Source organism: Drosophila subobscura, chromosome O (assembly GCF_008121235.1).
Source record: "Drosophila subobscura isolate 14011-0131.10 chromosome O, UCBerk_Dsub_1.0, whole genome shotgun sequence".
Classification (NCBI taxonomy): domain Eukaryota; kingdom Metazoa; phylum Arthropoda; class Insecta; order Diptera; family Drosophilidae; genus Drosophila; species Drosophila subobscura.
Genome location: NC_048533.1, coordinates 29,647,806 through 29,664,987, shown reverse-complemented (window position 1 = coordinate 29,664,987; position 17,182 = coordinate 29,647,806). Strand labels below are relative to the sequence as shown.

Genomic DNA, 17,182 nt, shown 5'->3' with positions numbered 1-17,182 from the left:
TTTTGGTGTCCAACTTTTATTTTTCTTTACACGATTTCGATTGTTAGGTTGGATGTGTGTTGGGTTGTGTTGTGTTGGAAAATGGGTTTAAGTTATTTTGCAATGCCTTTTGATTGTGTGGCCAAAGAGGTTTTTGGCGCTTTTAGAATCGCACAATGGTCGGCCACTCGAGAGCGCTGTTTTTTCATTTATTTGTCGATTAACGATTTGGTAACTTGATTTTGCGGCAGACTTTCACTTTTTGCACACCGAAGCGTAATAGTTTATTGCAATTTGTTAATGTTTGACACAGTTTTTTATTTGTTATTGCTTTTGGCTCAAAAGAACAGCTCTGAAATTACTATTTTCAGGCCTCGCTCGACTTGAGCGCACACGGCCTTTTATTTCGGGGGAATGTCACCTGGCCAAATGCTGACAGGTTTGTCCGTGAATTCGATTTGAGGACGAGAGTCAAAGTCCTAGCTTCCGTTTACGCCCACACGACGCACGGAGGTGGCTACGGCTACGGCTACGGCTTGCAGTTTTCGGTTTCGGTTACGGTTACGGTTTGCGCGCGCGTCAGGCGTCCAACGTCCAACGTTTCTTGAGAGTTTATAAAAATTCAAATACGATTCTAGACTCCGAACCGGGCCCAAAGGCAGCGACAGCGGTGGCAGCAGCAGAGGACAGCGCCAATGGCGGCCAGCGTCGGCAGAGGCAGACGGAGAGAGAGAGAGAGAGAGCGCGTGCACACAACCACCGCAAGAGAAATGGCGTGCTCAAGCCGGGCTCTTCTTGTGTGTGAGAGGGACAACCATACGAGCTTCCTCCCTGGTGTTGCTGCTGCGCCTTTGTTCATGCGCACTGCGGCTCTCTTTTTGTGCATGTTTCTGTGTGTGTGCATGATGGAGGCGGGGCCTAAGACTGTATGTGTGTGTGCTTCAACATGGAGGCTTTTTTTGTACAGCTCCAGACTCTGACTCTGACTCGGACTCGGACTCCAACTCTAACTCTGGCTCTTTATCCACACAAAGAGGGGGGCAACAAATAGAAGCCAAACTGGTTCTCTCTTGTTCTTGTTTCCAGCCAGCATTTCAGAGTGCGCGTGTTGCTGTATCTGTGTGCAATCCATCAAGCGACAGAGTCGAGAGAAAACAATCTAATCAAGTAATTTCAGCAGTCAACAGCCCAAAAAATCATATAAAGAAAAAATGTGGTTGGAAATTTGCATGGAAATGGATTTGCACAAAAGGTCAAAGAAAGCTTGAACATCGAACAGTCACATTACCTTAAAGTTGTTCAAAGAACTGAGAAATGTGTTTCAAGGTCTTTGTGGAAGCCTATCCATACATAGTTATGCATGAGGAATCGATTTTGTGGTGCATTAAATGTAACAGTTAAGACCAACACAAATTGTATTCAAAACATTAAATAACTCAACGAAATACCAACATTTTCTTGAAATTTGAAACACGAAACTAAAACAAAAACTAATAAAAATGTAAAAACTAAACAATTTCCTAAGCCCTTCCCCCAAATCAAGTCCTAGATCCTGCTCCCCATATACAGACTTTGGAATGCATTCAATCGATCCTCTAGCAGATTCGCCTTGGATCGGAATTCCCCCAACTTTAGATGCAGTTCGTTGTTCGATTCGATGCGTTCAAACATCTCTTTGATCTGTGATCTCAGCTCCTGTATGTCCTGGTCGGCCTGAGCGTTCAAGTGTCGCGCAGCCACCATCAGATGCTGCCAGATCTGCTGCCCGAATTGGGTGTTCATGTGCGTCACACCCGCACGGAGTTGCCGCTGCAGAAACTCCGAGTACTGGGCCTTGAACGTGCGCTCCTGAGCGGCGGGAGTCCAGTGGAGCAGCTCGTAGCAGTATATGGCAGCCAGGGCGGAGCCCAGACCGAGAATCATGCGCCAGTTTATAGAACGACTCACAACTCCAGCCAAAAGAACGGCTCCAGCAGTCCCTTCGGAGCACAACAGAGATCTTAGCGTCTGCCACTGGCTTCGATTGATGATTGGCACGGCAAAGCTGGTTTTTGTCCTGCCATTCTGCTGAGGCCGTCGGAGAGTCTGCTCCGGTAGGGGCATGGCCACTATTCCCCTGATGCGACTCCACATGCGGCACAGGCCCCACCTAAAGTGGAAGCTCAGATCCGGCTGGAAGCTTTCCATAAAAGCCTGACAATCGACGCGGAAGATGGGCTCCCAGGGAGTGTTCTCGGACATGACTTGCCGCTCGAGGAGTGACACTTTCGATTGCAGCGGTCTGGCCATTCGCTCGATCATCTGCTCCGTGAGTACCTCCTCCAGATGGGCGCTCAGGGAGCGCTGGTAGTGGTCGAGCTGTCGCGGCAGATGCGGGTGGAACGGCTGCAGGGCAAAGGAGTGCACTTCTGCGGGCAGCTGCGCGATCTGCTCGACAATCACCTGGTGGCCCAGGGCATAGGTCTCGTTGTACAGCTCCTGGACGCTGGCAAAGAACTCCACCTTCCGCTCTTCGTGCTCGATGGTCAACGAATCGAGTTCGCTGGAGAGCATAGCACTCCGCAGGTCATCCCTCCTGGCCTTCTCCCGTAGGGTGTTCTGCAGGGGCACTAGGAGCTGCTCCGAAAGATTCGCCAGCATCTCCTGGGCACTCAGCAGATGCTTCTCGAACTTTGTCTTGAGTGCGGCCTGGGCCAGACATGCGGCAAAGTCCGATTCGAAGCGCAGGAACTCCTCGAGGCGCTGCTGCGATGCGGCCGTCGGATCCCCCTTGGTTCCCATGCGGAGCTGCAGCGTCTCCAGGGCAGACACGTGGTAGATGCGGCTCCTGGCCTCCGCCATGTCTTCCTTCGCGTAGACGCCCAGTTCTTCGACCAGCAGCTGAAGGCAGCGCTCCTCGTGCTGCTCCCGCACCAGATGCTCCATGTCGGGCTCCTGGCTGCTGGCCATGTCCCAGCGGTTGTTCAAGATGAAGAGATTGGGGCGCGAGAGCTTCTGGGCCACCTCCTTGAAGAACTGCCGCTCCACGCGGGACATTGTGGACTCGGCGTTGAGGACCAGCACAAAGACATCCGCATCGAGGCAGTACCGATCGATGCAGTCGTCCATTTGGGCCGTCACATCCACCCCGGGCGTGTCCATGAGCACCACATCGTGATCCAGCAGAGGACAGCGACTGCGTGGCATATTCACGTGCAGCAGCGTGCGTGGCGGCAGGGAGCGCGGCGAATGGGCACTGGCTAGGTCCGGCAGGCAGGTGAGCTCCAGGCGCTGCTCCTCCGCCTCGATCCGCACATGCTCCTCCTCTGCCACACCATCGGTGGCCTGCACCTGACAGAAGCAGCTCGTTGTGTGCCCCATGGCGCTGGGCAGGATCCGCTGATGAAGCATCGCATTGATCACGGCGCTCTTTCCGTTCGAGGTGCGCCCAAAGAAGGCCACCTTCATGCGCTTTCGCATCAGCACTTTATCGATGGCCTCCACTTTCTGTTGATATCCCTGAAGCTGCTCCATGGACCCCTCTTCCATAAGCGGACAATCCATTAGGGTGGCCATCATAATGTCCAGATGCCGTCCCATATCTCGGTAGATATTCCGCAGCTCCGTTCGGGCATCTGTGAATTCACTCAGACGCGAAGACGACGACGATCGAGAGATTCTCGACGATAGCAAGGATGATATGCAGCTATCACTGGAGTCCGAATCGCACATTTTGAAAGGATTTTCGTCTTACCAAATATACTTTATAAAATATAAATATTTTTGTTCATTACTACTGATAACTGATGTTGTTTGTTCGTTGGTTGATTTGTTTATAAAGGAAACACATGGGAAGCTTTGATGGAAGAAACTTTGCATAGAATGTTTCATCGAAAATTCCCTTTGAAACTTGATTTTCACTTTGTCAGGTTTTTCTGCAAATGGAACAGCAATTAGAGATCTGATATCCCTTTCTGTGTCAGACATTATCTAATTATAGATTTGGCACAAATACGTTTACGAGGAGGCCAATTCAGAGGCAATTTCCGCAGCAGCAGTGACCCCAATAGACAGACCATCCATCCATCTTCCCTCTGCAGTTTTCTTTCCAAACAAAACAAAAACGTATTTACCCAAAAAATTAACACAATTACCGCAATCGAAATAAATCAACCCATAGAGATTGGGAGGTGGAAAAGAGCAGGCAATATGCACATTAATGGGCCACTGAACTAATAGACCAGGCTATGACCAAAATAGAGCCAAAAACGTATTTGGTGAACTTCAAAAAAACACAAGAGAGAGACAGGGAGAGAGAGGGAGAGAGAGAGATGGTGAGCAAGAGGGGGTTATGGGATCTTGCTCTGAAAAAATTAGCAGCATCATCGATGAAGGGCAGAGGGTAGCCGACATTTCGATTGGATGGATGCTTGTATAATTTTTGGTTGTAGATGAAAAAATGAAAGAAACAGTAGGAAGCAGAGCGCAAGAGCAGCGGAGAAATAGACTCGTACTCGTACACTCGTATATTGAACAAGCACAACATTTGGCTGGTTAATCATATATTTTTTTACTTCTCTGCGTCTTCAAGCGCTTTCTTGAGTGCTTTATTACAACTTAATTAGTTTAAATTGTTGCCGGGGCGCAGAAAAAAAACAGAAGAGAAATAATAATGAATAGAAGAAGGCGAAGAAGCAGAAGCGGTGGCTGATTGAAGCGATTGATCGCCGGCAGGGGATAGAGTGGGGGGAAAGAGTTGCATCCGGTAAGAGAGTTTCGTGGAGGCTAAATTTTACTTGAATTTGAATACAAATTTCACCTAGTTTTCGGCATAATGTTACATTTAACTTAACTTTGCTTCAAACTATTATTTCATTCAACACTGAACAACACTAGCGACAACATTTCAGCAATCTTTTGAACTCTAAATAACACTGAGCTCTAGTTCTACTTTGATGATGTTAGAGTATTGCATTCAAGAATGCAAGATTGGATCTTTGCAAGCTTTCCCTTTTCTTAAATTTCACTTTTGTTCCCTCTTCAGGCACTTACCAACACTGGCAAAGAAGCAAACTGAAGCAAAAGCAGAGCAATACCTAAAACCAGTGAGCAACAATTATGACAGGACAGATCTGCGTCTCTGGATAGTGTCAACAATGAAGTTGCTAAAAAAATAAACCAAAGTCGGAGTGCGGGGGTGAAGATACAACTCTCGTACAACACTACTCGTAGTCTTACTTCTATTGTTAGACCACATGTGTGTGTGTGATATGGGAGGGGAGCTGCCTTACATTATCTTTGACTTGACTTCTGCTCTGTTCCCTACCATTTTTTGTGGTTAATGAGTTGCCACAAATCTGAATGGAAGCTGAATGAACTCTATGAATGAGTATTCAGTATTCAGTATGCGTTTGAATAGTGGTTCATTTGAATAAAAAAACTCCACAATGAATACAAATGAAGAAACTTTCATAATCCTTAAAGCCGACAGCCACACTGGGCACTCATTGGGTCAAGCACTTCTTTGGTGTTCTGCGGAAACAAACAAGGCTAAAAGCTAATTAAATGGCAACAACTTACACAAAATTATGCAATTGCCAACTAGTTTTTGGCCCACAAGGCAATAGAAGTAGGAATCGAGAGAGAGAATAGGGAACAGAGGGAACAGAGGGTTGCGCAAGACGAAAACACTTGAAAGTGATACGATTATGCAGCAGAAAAATCGGTGACCAAGCCAGAGCCAGAGCCAGTCAGAGAGCCCGGAGCAGACTAGACCAAACCAGACCTCAGTCAGACCCGGGACTCAGGACTGCAGTGTCTACTCGCCCCCCGCTTTCCGCTCTATCCCCTATGTCTGCTCGCATGTAAATTTTCATTTTCTTTTTTTTGTAAATTTGTAGCGTAATGCTGACCATGTAGAATTTGAACCGCTCCTCCCCCTCCACTCCACACTCTGTTTTTGGGCCAGACAACAGCAGGGGAGCGGTGGGGAGGGGAAGGCCACCAGACAGACAGATCCTCAATAGGTGCACCGGTGGCACCGTCACTGCCACAGACGCAGAACCCTGTGTACACATGTACATATATGCCGGCCATGCACCAGATGTTCTGTAATAATTATACCCGGTACTCGAAGAGTAAATAGGGTATATTGTATTTGTGCACATAACGGTTGTATGTAACGCACAGAAGGAAACGTCTCCGACCCCATAAAGTATATATATTCTTGATCAGCATCAATAGCCGAGTCGATTGAGCCATGTCTGTCTGTCCGTCCGTCTGTCCGTCTGTCCGTCCGTCTTGTTGAGCGCCTGGATCTCAGAGACCATAAAAGCTAGAGCCACCAAATTTTGCATCCAGACTTCTGTATGCTCACACTGTTACAAGTGTATTTCAAAAATCAGCCACGCCCTCTTCCGCCCCCGCAAAAGGGCGAAAACCTCCCAAATCTACAATTTTAAAGATAAAAGAAAACTAAAAACGCCATTCCGTAGGGAATGGCCATATCTATCTGATCACCAAATTGGGATCCGATTGGATCATTATTATGGCCACAATGAAGAAATTAAGTTGCAGTGGCTAAACCCACCCTGTCCAGCAGCTTTTGTTGCTTTTACACATTCTCTCATTCACACTCTGCTTCGCGCAGTGGCAGAGGCCTCTTCCCCTGACACGTCTCTGACTCATCCTCTGCCACGACTCTGCCGCTGCCTCTGCCCTGACTCTGCAGTGTGTGTCTCTAGGGGAGGGTGGCGAGCTAAAGGAGCGTGTTGGCGTGAGTAGTGTTGTTGATGTAGATGACAGATGAAGAGAAAATGTAAAATTTGACAAATAACCGCTAAGGTGCAGATGTAGTACTGAGTACCGGGTATAAGAGTTGTGACGCGGCTTAAGACGCGTCTCACAATGTTCCTCCTCGTTTTCATCTGTTTTTCTTTGTATCAGAGGGAAAACCCATGGAAGCCATTGATGGACAGCAAATTAAATGATAACTTTTTAGGTTCCTAATACTATTCATAATCCGGTGTAGGCCCTTTGAAAGAGATTCGATTGAAGGCAGTCCATCTTGGAGGATCTTTAATGGAGTTGGACCAAGTGCCATAAAATAAAAAGAAGAAACATAAAATCTGCCAGCAATTCAGCACCTAAAATATTTAATTTACATTGAAATTATAGATATTAAACTATATTTGTATTTGTTTTCTTTCTGCTAAAGCTGCACCATATATTTCGAACTTTTTAGAACCCTGAAAAAATGTCACAGAGGAAAAGAATTGGTAGCTTCCAGTTCCCACAAATCCCCTTTGGGTTCTGTGGTCAATAAACTTGGCGTAGCTTGGCAGCAGCCTAACTGATTGCATAATGGAATTAAAAAGAGACCCACAAATGTCTATAACATAATTGAGAATAAGAGCATAACTTATTCTAGCCAAGTCATTGCCAGCCAAAAACCTGTCAAACGGAATACAAAAACTAAAAACTAAAAAAAAGAAAAAAACAAACCAAAACGAATTTCAAAAGCATCGAATCGATGATAGAATGTAATCAGATTTGTGATTCACACACAGATGGAGGGGATACATGCACAATCCCCCATAGTTCATAGAGATAGAATGGAAGACAGAGAATCCGAAACAGAATCAGAAAACTGTATTGGGAAACACAAACAAAAGTTGATTGGGGTGGACAAAAAGCAAAGCGAAAGAGTCACAATATCTGGGAGATGCTGCTACTTGCAACTTAATTAACACAAAAAAAAGTGCCACAGACGATCCAAAGTGTCCTAATGTGTGAGGAAACATATGCCTGGTCCAATGACAAGGCAATCCTCGGGCAGGACAATGCCCAAGGAGAAATGTCTCCGAAATGCCAACAGCTTCATTCCGAGACAGGAACAAATGCTAGAAAAATGACTAAAATTAATGAAACTCTACGCCTAAACGTGCGAAAGGTGAAATTAAAGAAATTCCTTTAAAATACAGAAAACCGAGATATGACTTTCATTTTAGTGGCATTTTTAGGAGGCAGGAGTCAAACAATGGGATACAATGCATGCCGCCAAAGGCTGCGGAATACAGAGATTGGATTTTCGTTTGCTTCGATTCCATGGGGAGTTTGGATACGCACCAAAAAATCATGGATAGAAATATGTATCGGTACGGGCGGGCAGCCAGGGAAGGGCAGGGCAGGGCAGGGCATACAAAAGCGTGTGAATGCGTGCCTCAAATGCGATATTCATCTCCCCGAATTCCCGTCTACCCGAACCCCGCCGTGCCGCGCATCAATGGATTTTTAATAAATGGCCAAACGCATTCGATAGAAGCACAATCATAATAAGCAGCATAAATGCCCATGAATAGGGCATGGCATATGTACATATGTACAAAGTATGTACATATGTATATTCAATATGGTGGATGCTGTTGGGAACTGCTTGTGGACTAATGATGCTCTCCACATCCCTATCCCTTAGTTGCCCTTTGATTAGTGGTGGCTGTGGGACACAAAATGGATGCTGTGAGAGAGAGAAAAACCCTCCTAAAAGCAGTTTACTCTTGTCCAATATTCTGTTCAATAAGCCTCTTCCATGGCAGCAGGAGAAGGAAGCAGACAATGAATAGTCTGAAGGGTGGAAGAATAACCAGTGTCCCATCCAAGGGGGAGCTTTGACTAACCTTTAGGCACGTGAGGAATATTCAAGAGAGTTATAAAATAAGTTCGATAGATTTCCAATGATAGCGACCTTATCTCTTTATAGAAAACTCTGCAGATTGTTTTGCATTTCAAAGAAGCGTAAATTTATACCTACATGCATTCATTTCCCAACCATCGTTAGATTTCCCTTCGATTTCGACGCCACTGCCTTTGGTATTTTGCGCAAAAAATTAAAAGGTTTGCCTTTCGCTGCGCCCTATGTGCTCGTACTCGTACTCGTACTCGTAACAGTCTTATAGGCCAAAGTTGAAGCCACACAAACGGGCAGAAGCAGAGACCCCCCATCCACGGATTGCCGGCACATGGTACATAGCACTTCTTTCTCCCAATACATATATACATATATATACTTATTGTGTGTGTATTTGCTCTTGGAATTTTTTGGCGAATCATGTTTCGTTCATTTTTCAAAAGAAAAATGTTGCATGCGACGCGACACGCGGTGGCAGTGGCAGTGGCTGCTGCTGCTGCTGCTTACAGCGTAAACTCTTACTGCCACTGGGCGGCGGAGATCCCCTGCTCCTCCATCCCCCAATTCCCCCTCCGCCTGAAATATATTCCCAGTTCCAGACGAGTTTCTCCATCTACCCGCTCCATTTCTGGGGTTCTGGGGCTCTGGGGGTCGCGTTCTCTGGTTCAGTTTAATAATAAAAGTTCGTGTGTGCGTGTCAAAGTTTGTTTGAAAGGCAACCGCTTGGATGTGGGAGAACGGGAGAAAGGGAACACACGGAGAACGTTGAATGGGGAATGGCAATCGGAGTGGAAGTATGGCTGTGGCACAGTGGCAGTGGCCATGGCAGTGGGGCGCGGTTCCAAGCAGATTAGCAAGAAGGCAGGGGGCAGGCGGCAGCCATCGCTGCTGGGCCGGGGCGCTGGATGGGTTTTCGGGAAAATGAAACGAAAAAAAGCTCATTTTTCTTTTAATTTTCGTGCCTGTCAACTCAAAATGCCTACATTCATTTATAAACGTCTCGAAAATACACGCACCCCGAACTGAGGCCCGCATTGAATCCAGGATAATCCATTTTCGTTTATATTAGGGCAGACGACGCCATCTTTTTGGCAGGCCATTTTCCTCTCGTTTTCCCTGCAGGGGATTTTCTTCTTTTATTTGCTGTTAGAAGCATGTATACCAGATCGAAGGATAAACCTCAGGGGAAGATGCTGATAAATGTGTGTGGAGTTATAGATTGCAGCATAGGAAGGGGAGCAAGGTAGCATTTAATCTCTTACTACAGTGATAAATAATATTGGTAGTTCGTGGTTTTATGACTCATTTGTTCTTCAGTAAAATATGCTCATAAACTTCGTACTCTATTTATCGATATACAAGAACTCTCAGAGCTTTGCAAATAAACATTGCCCCAAAAAAACAGAAGTAGATGTTTATCGCATTGAGAAACGTGTAATCTTTCCACTTCTTGTCTCATAAAAGATCTCGTTACTTCGTCAGAGCTTATCGTTGGGTATTTTTGAAAGTGAAACTCGTATCCTACGAGTAGATAAGATATGAAGATGGATCTATGTATCTATCTGGTCTGTCGTGTCTGTCTGAGAAGCTTAAGATGTAACAAGTAAGGCCCCAAGATCGTGGATCTGCATAGAGAGTGAAAGTAGGAGTGAAAACTTACCAGTTTCATTATCGATGGTAAAGGGAATGCCGTTCCATTCGTTGGTTATCTCTTCCAGGGGATTCTCATTGGCCTTGTCCTGCGTGGTATGGAGACAGTCATCGATTATTTAAGATCAAAAAAGCAAAACTCTGAATCCCCCATCTGAACTCGACATTTATCTATGAGATAACTCGATAGCTGGTTTTCAACGGCAGCGTAGGGCTCTCCATAGATATGCCGCCGCCATATGGTGTGTAAATATTGTGAAATTCCAAATGTAAATCTACGCTTCAGCTTTACCTTATCTTCCTGAAGCTCTTCCAAAGCTTTCAGCTTCTCAATATCATCCACAGAGGCGCCACTGGTTGCCATCTCAGCGGTGTCGTCGCTGTCCTTGAAGGCAGAGTCCGACATCGAGGGATCCGCTGGCTTCGACTCGGCCTCCGCCTTGGCCTTGGCCTGAGAGGCCGCACTATTGCCACTGGCATAGGAGGCATTGATGATCTGCTCCTGGTCGAGGCTGAAGCCCAAGTCCACATCTTGTTTGTACAGCACCTCAGCGATCTCACTCTCCTGTAAGATCCAAAACAAGGCACAGAGTCAGTAATGTTTGATTAATGTTCCTAATTTGAAGGTAAAAAGAGTAGGCACAAATGTCTGACCAGCGCTTCATGGATGAACACCCTCATATTTACACTCGGATCTTTCAGTTCAGTTCTTTCTTATTTTCTTCTTTTACTTTGAGTTGCACTTTCAGTTCTATTTTGTTTATTTTCCGATTAGGATTAATCACTATTCAATTGCTCTTTTGGAGCCCCGCAACGTCATCCGCCTGTTCTAGTTCCCTAAGAGAGACTGATGGCTGGAAAAAGAGTCGCACACTCCATCAGTGCCTCCATATGTGGGAGCACTCGCTCTTCTCTACTCTACTCTTCCGCACTTTTCCGCTTTGCTTTGCTTTGCTTTGGTTTGCATTACTTTTTGATAATGTCGATTTACATTTCGCGCTGTTTCGCTGATAAGTCGTGCCATAGATAAAAAGATACATCAGATAGAGACAGGGGGAGTCGAATGATGGATACTCTATAGGAGAGACATCTAATAGGTAAGGGATGCTTTAATTTGGAGTCAATTTCATTGAATACCATTCCCCCAGGGACTGTGATTGTAGAAGCAATCTGCAAAGATCGCTTCAGCAGTCTCTTAAGATTCAATGGAGTAATCATGCTTGAAACAAACATCTCTTAGGTAAGAAACCAGCCATGAAGTGTAAGCCCACCGACAATTCTCATTTGTATTGCTGTAAAATGTTGCCAAGTAGCATAAACTAGTTGTGGGATACGAAAACGACATACGCACTGGTATGTACATTTATAGTCTTCTCTTATTTCACAACTCTTATCGCGGACACAAAGTCCCCATGGCACCGGCCCCCACAACGCGCGCCGCTCGCTCCCTTAGACAGAAACCTCTCGAAGCAGCGAAGAGTCGCCCGTTGCTCGGTCGCTCTTTGGACGTCGCCAATCGGTAATCGTCGATCGCTGACGTTATCAGTGAACGACAGAGAACCGAGGGCTCTGTAGTCTATAGATGATATAGTATTTATAAGAATGATTCCAATGGGACACACAGAGACAGACACAAAACTCTGAGCACTCTCTTACGGCGTGCCTTGGGCTCGTGCCCGGGACTTGTTTACGCCACACGACGGCGACTTCGAATCTCTTATCATCGTCCACACTGCAAACAATATTTCCAGCAATAAATTTCACTCGAAGAGAGTTCTACACTCGACAAAAATGATAGCAAAGAGAGCTGCAAGGTTAAAGCCATCCGAGAAAGAGACCTAAGGGAGTGTACACTGAGGAGGAATGGTTGTGCTCTTGCCGGAAAAGCCTCGGAAAGGGATCTTCACCAGTTGATCTGACTTCAGACTTGACAAAAAGATAACCGAAATGCTTCTACACTTGCCGAAAGAATAAAGAACCCAGCCACAAAGGAATGCTGACATTCATCCACATGTGCCGATCGTTTTGCTTATGAAGATGTTTTTCGATATGGGATATGGGAATTCTGCCAAATCATGCGGAAAGAGGAACGAGGAACGAGGAATGACTAAAAGAAGCGGAATTCGAGCTCAAATTATAGCGTTAATGATGCATTATTAACGCTGCTGGCCCGAAACCACTTTAATCCTTTTCCTTGGTCAAGTCGAAAGTCGGCGACAGGCGATGGACAGGACAGGCAGGACAACACAGGCAGGAGGCAGGGGAGTGTAGGCGTTGTCCTCCATCTTAAGCCGCTGCATTCTGATTCTGCGTCTGCCTTCAGGTTTCTCCCATTCAAACAGGTAGGGAAAGTATCTGAAGAAACGAGGGATAATCACGGGATAATGGCAGACATTAGCACGGGGACAATCGATTCACTCGCTTTCGGGGGCTACCGTAATGCCCAAAAGGACAATCGTTGCCAAAGGACTTTTTGATGTTTTAATTAAAATGTTTCGTGTCCCAGCGATGACATTTTCTTTCTTTCTTTCTTGCTTGTGGGTCCCAAAACGTGTGACATTTTCTTTTTACTGTAAAATTTTCTTTAGAGGCTTTCTACAAGTTTTTCTTTCTGCTTTGCTGCCGCTGCTGTTGCAGCGAAGGGCGGAAAAAATAAAGAAAAGCAATCAATCATTCTGTGACCACGCCTATCTCCTGGATTAGTCAGCAGAATACGGCTATGGCGGCGGCATCATTGGTCTCTCTCTCCGGTATGTCGGTCGGTCGGTCGGTTGGGTCTCTCTCTCCCGTTTCTGCCCCCGTCAGAATCAGAAGGGAAATTAAGGGCCACTGTGCCGCCGCCTTCGAGCCCAATCAATTGCTGCCACTGCCGCGCCGAACAGCAGAGAACGAGAGCAGCGCTGGGCTGCAGCAGTGAAAATTCCCCAGGGAACAGGTCGGACCTATCCATGTGTGTGTGTGTGTGTGTGTGCATCTGTGAGTGAAGGTATCTCTGTGTGTGTTTGGGCAAGCGTTGCGCATGTTCGTTCAACGGCTACAACTGCAAGAACAACAACAAACAGCAAAAAAGAGCAATTAAATTGAGAAGAAAGAAGAGGTTCCCGAACCGAACCGAACCGAAACACCAAAAAGCGAATCCTCCCCTGCTGGCTTTCATTATTACATATTTCCATGCGGAGGGGGTTGTTTGTTCATTTTCAGTATACGTATATACATATATACGATTGAACATACATATTTATTTACTATATCTATAAAATCTATAGGAAATTGTGTGTGGCGTTGGCTGATGTGCAACTTGACTTTTAATTAAACTTCAATGAAAAGTTGAATGACATTTCACTGAAGAAAAACTATGGAAAGAGAAGAGTCTTAAATGGAAGTTCCCTACGGAAAGCACTTTTAATAACAAGAGCTGAAAGTAAAGCAGAGGAAACCGAAATGAAACCCTTAGCTATTAGAAATTTCGACTTTTTGCAGTGTAGCCACCGTGTGGTTGTAGGTTACAGTTCTTATCGGTTAGGGTCGGAAATACAACGGTCGTTATCGTTGTACAACCCAAGTAGTACTCGTAGCCATGAGCCATGGGCCATAATACGTGACATTTCTAGCAGCTTAGACACACAGACACACAGGTCCACTTATAGAGAATTCGATTTATAATTGGTAATGATGGAAAATAGGGAGAAATAACAGAAAGAAAGGGCTGAGAAATTAATCTTCTGATCATCTGAGGGCATTCCCCTCTTGCTGGAAAATCACGCATTAACTTTTATTTCGAGTGTTGTTTATTTTAGAATTTATTCGCGAATTTCACAATTTATGGCTGTAGTATTTATGGGCCAGCTCTTATCGTTGGGCAAAAGTTATAGGCCTGAGGAATAAGTATAAGTACATATATCCCCGTGACCTTGTTCATTTATATGGGTATTTTGCTTTTGAAACCATTCAAGTTTTGCGTACACGTGTGGCGCTCTCCAGACATTCGTTCACACTCGCATTTGAATGAGCTCCAAGCAGCTACTGAGGAGAGTTCCATTGATAAAGTGGGAGATAAGATGAGGAAATCTCTCGTAGGAGATGAGTAAAGCGGTGGGGATCCACTCTCAGGGTCTATAGGTATGATTCGCACTGGTGCTACTACAATCAGATTCCCATTAAAGGGTTGCCATTGAATAATCCCTTCATAAAGGGGGAAAGCGGGATCCCCAGAACTACTGCAATGGTTTTCTTCCTCGACCCAAAAGACTAATGAGAGCTGCTGTTGGGCCCCACGACAACTGCTTTTGTTTGACAAACCATCAATCAAGGTCATGGTTGCATCAAAATATTGACACTTGTAACGCTTTGTGGCAGCAATTAGTCTCCGCTTAGGCGATCGCTTTACTTGACCACAAAATGCCGACGCAATAATAAAAAAATAAATTAACAAAACGAGTCAGGAAAAAAGATAAATGGATTTCCGATCCGATCCGATCCTTCTAGGCTTCAAAGCAGCAACAGCGGCGGGCTGTGCGGTGTATCATAAAAGTCTTGAGTGAAAGCAAAAGAAAGTGCCGAAAGAGAAAGAAAGAATCAAGCAAAGGAAAGGAGAGACCTGATCCCGACCCGCTTTAGGACGGGACTTACTGTCCCTCCGTTCCTCTGTGTGGCTAAAAAGGTTCGCAAAAAGTCATTAATAAAGCCTCGTCGTCGTCTGCGGCGGTGGAGATATTTCTGATGACACCTGAACTGACAGCGCGGCACGAAGGACAGATCCCCGAGCCGGAGATCACTTGAGCATCGTGTGGCTCGGCGCGTATGCTCTTGTGGCAGCCACAAGGAGGCGAGAGCAAGTGTGGCGCATATTAATCATGTGCTCGTCAAACCAAAAGTCTGGAGTTGCAGCACTCCTCCAGCCCGGACCGGGGATTGTGCCACCAACAAAGCTGAAGTATCTATGTATCTGTATCTGTATCTGTGTATCTGTGGCTTTGGCCTCAAGTATCCTGTTGTGTGCCGCTCGATGCAACATTTTGCGGTTAGCAGACCCTTCGAGAGAGAGAAAGAGAGGGTACAGGTTCAGGTATGCCTTAATAACAGTTCATTTGTGTCATCCGAATGGTTCCTGCCCATCAATTAATGAATTTTCAATTCAAATTCGTACGTGGTGCTCACTCCCCCCCCTTTCCCAATCTCTTGCTCCACCATATAATCAATTTGACATCTGAACTTTTTTTTGCACACACCCATACACACACACACCACTCCAGTCTTGTTATCTCTTTCCCGCACAGCACTTTGGCCACTTGGCCAATAGGCGGCGCCTCAACATAAGTTCGCGAACCGTAATTAACGGTATTTAATTATGGAAATTAGCCTACGAGAGCTACTTGGGTGAGAAACTAAAGCTCACCGAAAAAAAACAAATACTGAAACATTCAAGTATTAACTAGAGATGGAAGCACGAAAGCAACACGAGGCAAGGAAAAGACACAACGAATGAGGTTCATTGTATGGCTCCTCACAGAGTCTTCAACTTCATTTTAGATTCACATTTATCACTTGGGATTATAAAGATTATTTGGGAAAATATCTATTCATTTATTTCTTACTCCACTTTGATTTCAAACGATTCTAGGACGAATATTCGTTACTTTCTTTGTTCCCTCTCTAATAAACATTGAAGTCCAAGTGAATTGTGAATATTTCTTGTACTCTTTTGGCTTGCCTCTACCGCCTCTACGCCCCTTTTCAGGTAATTAGATGCGAAAATGCAACGTAATTACAGGCAAATTATTTTTCAATTTGCAGCCTTTACACCGTTTTTGCGTTTTTTCTTGCATTTTTTGTTAGCGCCAACACTGGCCATGTGAATAGAAAGTTTATCCGTGTGCACAGAAAAAGATAGTCTGCTGATAGAGTCACATATAAAGATACATATAGGAAGAAGGCAAATCTCGGAAGACAGACCGCTAGGTAGATGTGCATATATTTGTACTCCTCGTTGAGACACATTTTGGGAGTTGATGAAAATGATTTCCGTTTTGGGGTTGTTGCTTTCGCGGGCGTACGACGATCCACAGACGATTCGGTTTGAGACGTATTCACTGGAAATCGGCATAACGCAGACTGAAAGTACGCCTGCTACGAGGCTAGAAATTGTGAAAGAAACTCTGTCTGGAACTTGGGCTGGCTGGCTAATCAGCACCGCAGCTGGAGGGGTGCTCATAAAAAATATTTGATTATTTTCAATTGATAAAGTTTGTTTTGCACGAATTTTGAAAGTAAATCGGGCAACAAAAACGTACACGTAACAGATAAGGGGCCTAGTAGCAGACGCCACGCAACGATCGGAAGAAATGTACATACAACATGCATACATATTTGTATGGTTATGAACTTTAAAAATAGATTATTTTTTACCAACGGAAGCTCGAGACTTTCAAATTCAAACTTTCGTTTAAATCGAAAAAACAACAGTCGATAAAAGCTTTAACGGGTTGCATTCCACACTTAGGATAGGGTTTTGTCTTGGCTAAATTACATTCGCCTGCAACATGTTGCCTGGTGAGTTTCTCACTTGCAACAAATGTTGCCTGAGCTGCTGAAGAGTGTGGTGTGTTGAAGAGAGCGCGCGCTGAATCATGGTGAAATTACTAAATTACTAATTTTACCATGCGCTGAATGAGATGCCGGTAAAAACAGCTGTTTTGCGCTCTTTTCAGTTTTGTTTTCAAGTTTTCTTTCCCACGTCAGCTTCCCCCCCTCCCCTGACCATGTGTACACACCCCTTTTGATGGGTCTGTGAAAAGTGCAGCATATCAGTATGATAGTTTAAATATTACAAAACGCGTAATCAAAGCCTGCTAAAAAAAGAGAGAGAGATCTCTGCCAGAGAGAGAGGTG

The 17,182-nt window shown here is 45.1% G+C and overlaps 2 protein-coding genes across 5 annotated transcripts in view; both read right to left on the bottom strand.

The window, feature by feature from the left end:
* Positions 1-17,182, bottom strand: part of LOC117899082 (segmentation protein cap'n'collar) — a 40,995-nt gene that overhangs the window by 15,553 nt on the left and 8,260 nt on the right. For 2 of the 4 annotated variants that reach the window (XM_034808853.1, XM_034808852.1), the window contains 2 exons: positions 10,587-10,859; positions 10,305-10,383 (listed from right to left, as the gene is read on the bottom strand). In XM_034808853.1, coding sequence (XP_034664744.1) covers positions 10,305-10,383; positions 10,587-10,859 — 352 coding nt within the window. Of the gene's footprint in view, positions 1-10,304; positions 10,384-10,586; positions 10,860-10,948; positions 10,966-16,246; positions 16,404-17,182 lie in introns of those variants that run through there. The other 2 variants (XM_034808854.1, XM_034808855.1) reach the window with 2 other exon arrangements.
* LOC117899083 (transmembrane GTPase fzo) lies at positions 1,496-3,767 on the bottom strand. The gene has a single exon (XM_034808858.1). It carries the CDS (start codon positions 3,688-3,690, stop codon positions 1,525-1,527), a length of 2,166 nt encoding a protein of 721 aa, XP_034664749.1. The 5' UTR covers positions 3,691-3,767; the 3' UTR covers positions 1,496-1,524.